This window comes from Palaemon carinicauda, chromosome 44, assembly GCF_036898095.1.
Source record: "Palaemon carinicauda isolate YSFRI2023 chromosome 44, ASM3689809v2, whole genome shotgun sequence".
NCBI lineage: Eukaryota > Metazoa > Arthropoda > Malacostraca > Decapoda > Palaemonidae > Palaemon > Palaemon carinicauda.
The window spans coordinates 25,495,678-25,505,685 of record NC_090768.1 but is presented as its reverse complement, the minus strand read 5'-3'; the positions used below and the strand labels follow the sequence as shown (position 1 = coordinate 25,505,685).

General features: G+C 33.6%; 1 protein-coding gene across 2 annotated transcripts in view; it reads left to right on the top strand.

Moving 5' to 3' along the window:
* The first annotated feature begins 2,107 nt into the window (after nt 1–2,107).
* Nucleotides 2,108–10,008, top strand: part of frc (fringe connection) — a 292,532-nt gene continuing 284,631 nt past the window's right edge. Inside the window, exon 1 of one of the 2 annotated variants that reach the window (XM_068366667.1) lies at nt 2,108–2,179. In XM_068366667.1, coding sequence (XP_068222768.1) covers nt 2,135–2,179 — 45 coding nt within the window. In that variant the 5' untranslated portion in view covers nt 2,108–2,134. The remainder of the gene's footprint in view (nt 2,180–10,008) is intronic. The other variant, XM_068366665.1, reaches the window with a different exon arrangement.

Genomic DNA, 10,008 nt, shown 5'->3' with positions numbered 1-10,008 from the left:
ATATATATATATATATATATATATATATAATATGTAGATATATATATATATATATATATATATATATGTATATATCTATATATATATAATATGTAGATATATATATATATATATATATATATATATATATATATATATATATATATATATGTATATATCTATATATATATAATATGTAGATATATATATATATATATATATATATATATATATTTATATATGTATATCTATCTATCTATATATATATTTATACATATATATATATATATATTTATATATATATATATATATATATATATATTGTATATTCTTCGTGGAGAGTGCCTGAATAAACACAAGCACTTGCTGATGGCGGTCCATATTTCAGATTTTTGTGAATTTTATTGCGTTTTTATTTTTATTTATTTTTTCTTTTGTCATCTTATCTAGTTATATTCCGATTTTACTCAGAGTTGTTTAATACAGGAATCAAAGAATTTCCGATCGCCAAACCCCTGATCTATAAAAATATTTTAAGTTAAATTGTCCTTTAGAGGGATTACATATATACGTTTAAGTTCAGAAAATCTCTCTCTCTCTCTCTCTCTCTCTCTCTCTCTCTCTCTCTCTCTCTCTCTCTCTCTCTCTCTCTCTCTCTCTCTCTCTCGAAAATTTCACGATTCAACGAAGTGTTGAAAAAAAATGTCTGGGTAGGCGACGGTGCATGACATGAAAAGACAATTGGATTAGATAGTTAAAAGATCAGGTCATCGTCGACGCAAATGCAGAGCAATGAGGTTAGCTGCATGATTCAGATTAACGAGTTGACGATAAACCATTTTTCTCCTTGCCAGTTAAGGCATTAATTGTAAATGTTGGCGAGAAGAATAAGCAAAAAATAATAAGTAGACATTTGTAACTGACCGAAGGTTTCCGGAAACACGTTCGTCGTGAGTGATTGACAGATATTGCCTCAATTTTGATATCAATCAAAATGTACGAATTATTGTACATAAAGCAGAGTATAGCATTTACATATATTTGTTAAGTTAGAAGTTACCATTAATCATTAGTTTGATTAGTCTCTCTCTCTCTCTCTCTCTCTCTCTCTCTCTCTCTCTCTCTCTCTCTCTCTCTCTCTCTCTCTCTGAAAATTTAAGAATAATAGAAAACAGCATAGATGCAAACAACTTATAAACTCGAGAGAGAGAGAGCCTTACCTTAATAAGGCAATAAGGTAAGGCTCTCTCTCTCTCGAGTTTATAAGTTGTTTGCATCTATGCTGTTTTCTATTATTCTTAAATTTTCAAGTTTACCTTTTTCCCTGTAATATCGTTGCTGTTTTGACATATTTGCCTACAAAAAATAGTAGCCTATTCTGAAATTAAATTTATATAGTTTTGACCATTTATTTTGTTAAGAGTGCTGTATTTGATAGGGTTTTACGTGTTTAAATTATTTATATTTATATACTATGTTTCACGGTTTCGTTTCAATTTTCTTACACAAACTACTTTTATTTGAATATTATTTATGACTATTAATTATGAATGTAAATATCGTCTACGCTAAATGTAAGCTTTATCTTCTTCCATTTTCATTTCCCAACTAAAATTCTCTTTAAAATTGCATGACAGCTCAGAACGAAACATTAAGGCATTTGCATTTGTATGTACAGTCTGTATGTATATTCAAACTTATATGTTTCTACAAAGATTTAATTAGATTCGAGCATAGATTTTATGATGGTCCTGTTAATTACAAATTAACTCGATATTTTAATGGACTTTTTGTTTTGCTTCTGCACTTGAATATTCATCATTTATCTTTTGTAGAATTTTCATTTCATCTTTATATTCTTTTGATCTTCATGGAGATTTTGAGCTTCCTTTGACTTTGTCCACGCAGTCGTTCTTTTATCTCTCGTATATGAACATGAACGGCCCTTGTCCAGAAAAAAGATTTAATGTCCTCTCTTGATAATGTGAAAATCTCTTGTTTAATTGTTTAGTAAATTTACTGTGCAGAGATTCCAGCAGTTATTTTTGTTAAATGCCGTAATATGTTGCCATAATTTCGTATTTACATTTTTCAGGTCATCTAAAGAGACTTATCCTTTTATTCCAGGTTGCGACATCAGACATTCGTCTTAGCTATGTGCACATGGAAGGAAGATTACAGTCGAAGGCAAGGTCGCAAGGTAAGATGCTTTTAATTCTTTTCTAAATCTCTTTTCGCATCTTCCTCTGAGCAGGCAGCTAATGAATTCTCTTGTATCGCCACCAAAAGAACTCCGGATAGAAATTAGAATATAACGTTTTGAAAGTCTAAGGGAAAAGCATCTTGCCAGACACATTGTCTTTTATTTCTCAAGTCTGCTACGCTTCCCGTGGCTCCTTGTGTGGCATCTTCGTGTTTAAATACAGGAAATGATGCTGTGTGTTTATTTATTATTTCTGGGTTGCCGTGAGCTACTAGATCTGTCTCTACTACAGAGGTGGCTTAGCCCACCTTCACACAAAACAGCCAAAAACGCCTTTATGTTTTATGTACCACCACATCTGGTCTTGATGCCCCTTCTTGTCGGAACTCTTGATTTCGACATTTATCCACCAAGTTTTTATGTATCCTCTTTTACCGATTCGTATTATTATTTTTTGCTTCGCTTCTTCCTCTGCTTCGGAAAATTCTGTACCTATAATTCATGCAGCTGTATTCTTTTTATATTAGTTGGTAGCAGACTCACACGAGGTAACTGTATGTCTTCAATTTTGTAAAATTTGTAGTATATAGGTATATTTTTGCCAAACAAAATCTGTTTCCATTTTTGTTTTCATCATACTATTTATTAAATGAGACTCTTGGACACATGGACTAGAAACAAGTATTTTTTTACTTTCAAATGCTTCCTAACTAGATTGTATGAAGAAATTAAAAAGACAACCAGACAATGTGGTCGAGTTAACACAATGACATAGAGAGTGGATCCGGAAATTTCAATTATGAAAACGCCTCCAGGAGTAGTAATCTAGCCCTTTCTCGACTGCCTTCAGGATTTTGGGTGTTTATGCATTTGCGTATTAGCCTTAAGAGTATCCGCGTTAGATCAAAAAGTACACGGCTGGGTGGGTGTAATGGCGCGACCGTGTTACGGTCCAGAGTAGATTACACGGTTCATTACCGAGGCCAATGAGGTCGGACCTGCAAGGGGTGTGACTACCGGGAGTTTTCATCTTGCTTCTTTGTTATAATGTGAGAGTTGTGTTACGCTTTGGTTATCTGTTTTTGGTTTATTATTATTATTATTATTATTATTTATACTGTTCTTTCATCAATCTTGTATTGTAGGTAGTATGTTGGCCAGTGGACCAGCAACCCGTTGAGATACTATCGCTTGAGAGCTATGGGGTCCTTTGACTGGCCAGACAGTACTACATTGGATCCTTCTCTTTGGTTATGGTTCATTTTCCCTTTGCCTACACACACACATCGAATAGTCTGGCATATTCTCCTCTCTCCTCATACATTTGACAACACTGAGATTACCAAACAATTCTTCTTCACCCAAGGGGTTACTGCATTGTAATTGTTCAGTGGCCACTTTCCTCTTGGTAAGGGTAGGAGAAACTCTTTAGCTATGGTAAGCAGCTCTTCTAGGAGAAGGACACTCCAAAATCAAACCATTGTTCTCTAGTAATTGGTAGGGCCATAGTCTCTGTACTGTAGTCTTCCACTGTCTTGGGTTAGAGTTCTCTTGCTTGAGTGTACACTCGGGCACACTATTCTATCTTATTTCTCTTCCTCTTGTTTTGCTAAAATTTTTACTGTTTATATAGGAGATAAATGTACTGTTCCTAAAATATTTTATTTTTCCTTATTTTCTTTCCTCACTTGGCTATTTTCCTTGTTGGGGCCCCTGGGCTTATAGCATCCTGCTTTTCAAATTAGGGTTGTAGCTTAGCAGTTAATAATGATAATAATAATAATAATCATTTGTTTGTTTGAATGTTTCTTGACAGGAGCGCGTAAAAACTTGAGCATAGAGTCTTGCTAAAGTTTCTCAAAAGTTTTGGGAGATATAGGAAAGGAACGTTTTGGGGAGAAGCGTCCATGCAGTGGTATTTGTTCCCTTTCTTTGGTCTGTGGTCTCCGAATGCTGTAACATAGGTATAACTGTTCGTCCAACTCATGGCAATAATTTCTCATAATAAGTACATTTAGTAACCATTCCCCTCAGTCTGATCTACAACAGTTATTTTCTAAACTTTTGAATAAAAACCAAATGTAAAAGTGCCTTTAGAATGGATTTGTTTTTATATTATTATTATTATTATTATTATTATTATTATTATTATTGTTGTTGTTGTTGTTTTTGTTGTTGTTGTTGTTGTTGTTGTTGTTGTTATTATTATTATCAGTTAAGCTGTAACCCAAGTTGGAAATACAGGATGCTCCAACAGAAAAAAATATTCTTTTACCTGCAACAATTTCTTTATTTATGAGTCATACTCGGTCTTGCTTTTAATTACCACGATTCCGCCTTCTTCTTCTTATTTTTGTTTGGACATGGAAGAAAGTAACAAATAATATTACCACTAAAAGATTTACAAAAGTTTTGTGTCAGAATTCAACCTCAGTACTGTAGGTTGGTCAACAACACACTTTTATTTACAAGTAGTTAACGGGACTCGCCAAAATTGACGGCTAAATATTTCGACAGATATCCACACGCACAGATTCAACCCTTCATACCCCCTCCCCTTCTAACTACAACATGACAGTTATGGTTTTCTAGTGTACCTATCACGGTAGCCTGCCCCCTCTCACCATGGTATGACTACTCACTCTCCTCCTACCTGTGGAACGGGGAGAAACCAAGTAGTTATAAGTCTGGCATTACCGCTCAGTGTGACTGGAAAGAAAACGCACACATGCACACATAAATTATATATATACAGTATATATATATATATATATATATATATATATATATATATATAGAGAGAGAGAGAGAGAGAGAGAGAGAGAGAGAGAGAGAGAGAGAGAGAGAGAGAGAGAGAGACTTGCTTCTGATTATATAGGGTAGATTCTAGCAAACGTGTAGCCTAATGATGAAAATAATGTTGTTAAGAATTTCACAGTAAATAGTTTTTAAGAGAGTAGATAACCCCTCGCAGGTAACTCCATCTATATTAGGTCCTTCTAAAATTTGATCAGGTTTTGGAAGCGAAAGGATTCCCTAAGGCAATTTTCTATTAGAAATGTCCTTTGGGAAGCATTAAAATGTCAACAAATTTCTGGCTATTAACCCTAGCATCCCTCGAAGCCAGGAAAGGGGCAGCCGCTACATATTAACTCGTTAGATGTAGATTGTAGTTTATTTTCCGCCAGCTTAATGTTTGTGGATTTTTTTGGCTGATAACAGCTAAATTTAATAGATTCGTTATCTAGAATTATGCTATTTATCAAAGATCATTCAATGAAGTACCGGTAGTTTTTAACTTTATCGATCGTTACCCATCAAAGAGATGAATATATTCATAGGAATTTTATATTACTATATATAAACGTGTTCCCCTAAATAACCGACGAAAATAATGGAATAGATTCTACTTAACGACATTAGTAATGTTTAATTACCAAACATATCCAGTGTCACTGTATATCCTTCTCTTGCTACCATTTCAAAAATCATTTAGATAAAATTTTGTTCTTATAATAGCATCCACATCCATCCATTATCTTATCAATGTTTGTGCAAATTAGTCTAATTAAATATGTTATGGATCACAAACAAACTTGTGTTTTCATTATTTTATTCGTTACGAATAAGGGATGTTAGCTCTTCAATATTTGATATTCAGTATTGAATAATTTTCCATTCTTAATAAAAGGGAAGGGCAAAGTTTGGAAATCACATTGTCATTATGACAAGAAAATTATGGTCCCAATTATTCCTAAATTTGCACCCTTTGTGCTACTCATCGAAATAGTACTACTCCGACCTTATAAAAATGGATTGAATTTTCATTCTGGATGATTGCAGTGGGGAAACGATACTTGGGAATTCATAAATTGACATCCTGATTTTCTGAACCATTCGATAAGAAGCACATTTCATCATTAATGCATAATTATGCTCAATACCGTGTAACAAAACGTTCATTTAGCAAGTGAATTGATAACTTTATTTGACATTATTGAAATATTTGAGAGAAATGCAATATACAACAGGGATAAAACGGGTGAAAACGTCGCAAATATTCATCTAATATACTGTACAAGTATCCGAATTTATTCACCAGAGTGTATTGATTTAGTATTCTAAGTGAGCTGAATATCCCATCTAACCAATTAAGCTGTTTTGAAATATCTAGCTAAATTTATATATATGGCAGGGAGAGAGGGAAAAAGTAATTGTAAAATAATTTAGTTGGTGCAAGATTGTTTTGGTAAAAAGCGACTTTTTGTATGTGTGAATTGCTATTTTTATGATGAACGATATTTATCGGTCTTTTAAAAGTTAATATACAGTTTTCAAGCCTATGTTTTTATTTGTGAAGGATGAAACACTAGTCTTTAATATTGAAAGAATATTGTGTGTTATTTATTGCATTTTAGATCATTGCGAGTAAGAAATATTTCTTCCTGTATCTGTTATGTTTGAATGTGATGCTGCTGTTCTTGGCAAATGCGTTAAAATGAAATGAAAAGAGCAGAAAGCGGAAAACACAGTAGAGTAATAGCTATAATGAAGAAAGCGTAACGGACAGCTTAAACGAAAAAGAAGTTACAACTTTGGAAAATTAGAGGCTGAACATTTTTTAAAGATCCTCGAAGAGACGTTGAAAAAGAAATAAATATATCTTTTAGAAGCCACTAAAAAAAAGTTGTTGAACTTAGAAGATTGTAATGCGAATTAATGAACTAATACATATAAGGTTATGAATAAATGGTAATAAAATCATTAAGTAGATAATGGTGTAGGATGGGCAGAATGATTACAGGATAACTCCAATGCTTCATATTCGCACACCCAGAAGTCAGATAATAAGTCCCAAAATTTGGACGCAGCCAACGGATATAGGGATTTGGCTAAGATTTTCTTCTCCTAAGAAACGGCCAAGGTGGTGCATCTATCAAGCCGTGTAGGGATTTCTCAGCTGCACTCGATATAGAATCCCCGTGGAACAGCAATAAAGGGGTTAGCTCTCTACTTTTACCTGGAATATGCTGCATCTCCTGGTCGAATCAATTCCCACTTTTTTACCTAGTTCAAATATTTGACTTTCAATTTCCAGTTTTACTTCTAAACTTAGTAGTGTAAGGAAAGTAGTTTCTGGAATTATATATCAAATTTAGTTAAGAACAGAGTAATAAATTTCATTATCCATTGGAACTGAATAGAGACGAAGACCCGATAACTGAATTTCATTCTATAGAGTTAATAAACCATCCTATGAAAGACCTTCCAATGACTTTCCCACGTCTATCAAAGGAGAATTAATTTTGATAATGCCGATTCCAATATCTAATTGTTCAAAGGAGGCTTATTTTTGAAGCTTACACGCTCCCTTCGGAAATTAGTATTTGGTTGGCATTGATCTTAGGCTCGATTCCATTTGGAGCGGCTCCTTCCCTTATGACAAATTGTGGTCTCGATGCTCTTGTATTTTCTCTGCAATAAAATAGTTTCTGTTGAACAGAAACGTGATGGCAGCTGATTGTGTCTTTTAAATCCTAAGGAAGTGTAACCTCGTGATTATCTCATAATCATATAAGATCTACACTTTGCATCCTTACAGGATATCTATATATCTTAACAATCTCATCATAAATTATAGCCTTGTTTCCACACACAGACGAAAACAACATGTACACACGTGTCTGTGTGTGTGTATATATATATATATATATATATATATATATATATATATATATATATATATATATATAAAGAACATACATACATACAGTAATAACCCTCCCTACGTTGCTAATTGGGTTCATAAAACAAGGGAATTTTTTAAATAGATCAGATTTTAGCCTTATAAAATGACCTCTATGTTTTCTATACACATACTTAACAAGAAAAAATACTTCAAACATGCCATTATGTTATAAAATCCAGTTACCTTCATTAACAAGCTTCCATATGAAGTATTCTAATAATGTACAGTACAGAACTCATCGTTATTGCCTTCGCCAAAATCGAAGATTTGCGAAGTGTATGTATTAACCCTTGTCTGTTTCTTAGTTTATTTATTTTTGTTTGTTTGTTTATTTGTGAACAACTTTACACAAAACCCACTGTACCGATTATATCCAAACTTGGTAGTCATGTTGGGTACGACCCATGGATGAATCTGTAACATTTGGATAAAATACATCAAAGTAGAGTTGAGCAAATGGCAGATATTTTGGTAGTTTAATTTTTTATGTGAACAACACTCCAAAAACTACTTAACCAAATTCAACGAAACTTGCTGGACATGTTGGTGTAATACCCAAGGACAAATCCATTCAATTTTGAAGAAAATACATTGGAAGTACAAGACCGTTTGACGTGGCGAAGGCATGCTCTCTATTGTGTGCCCCTCTAGTCTCACATACGCTCGGGAAAAATGACGTAACGGGTATTTTATTTCTGTATTTTATATTTAAATATGAGCGACATAAAGTCGGAACTCGGAACTGACGTATGTCGAACCGATGTAGAATGGATTATATATATATATATATATATATATATATATATATATATATATATATATATTATATATATATATATATATGTGTGTGTGTGTGTGTGTGTGTGTGTGTGTGTGTGTGTGTGTGTGTGTGTTAGGCTCACCATTTAATATCGTCAGATTTTTGTGGAGAATACCAAAACGACATAATTCTGGAAACGATGTTGGTATTGGTGTTTGTTAGTTACATTTGCATAGCAGCTACGATGATAGCTATGCAGTTGTCAGAGGATCTCAACATAGTGGCCATTATGCACACTAGCCCTCTCTTCTACTATATGCAGCACATGCTGGTAGATGTCTGTGTGGGGATGTTGCACCAACTCCTCCTTTTCAGGATCTGACCGTCATAGCATACAATACTTTCAGTTGACAGACAGCTGATCTTAACAAGTAGCTTCTTCAGCAGCTTGTGCAAAAGAGAATAAAGCTCTTGTTATGATCCAGACACCCACAACTTACATGTAGGGTGCAGTAATCCGTTAAAAATACATAATATAGACCTACTACAGTAATTGCATCACGAGATAAACATGTACTTGTGGTTCATACTTAGTCTGGACTAATGACCAATTTGGCTTGTGGAATTAATATTTACAAGAATTGCTGTAACAAGTCTCAACACATCAGCAAATATTGAACATTTGATATATTGGCCTTGAAAATTTTATTTTAGCTGTCAAAATAAAAACTTTACGTTCGTTACAAACTCAGATGTTAACGAAAATATTTTTTCCCGGCAACCATTTTGGAAAATTCAAGATGGTGGTTACATGGGACTCGGGGCTATTGGGATTTCGTTTGTTGTTTATACTAATATATATATATATATATATATATATATATGTATATATATATGTATATATATATATGTATATATATATATATATATATATATATATATATATATAGTAAATATCACCCACGAAATGCATTTAATACCGAATTCTATCTTGGGAAATACATATCCACTTTGGAATTCATTTTATGGTAACAGCTTCTGGCCGGGTGGTGATTCGAACCACCACCTGTACGGCTAGAAACTATGCTTGGCAGGGACCCTACCGAATCAGCTATCAAGAGAGATAGCTGATTCGGTAGGGTCCCTGCCAAGCATAGTTTCTAGCCGTACAGGTGGTGGTTCGAATCACCACCCGGCCAGAAGCTGTTACCATAAAATGAATTCCAAAGTGGATATGTATTTCCCAAGATAGAATTCGGTATTAAATGCATTTCGTGGGTGATATTTACAATAATTAAAATCACGTGTGCTTGTGAT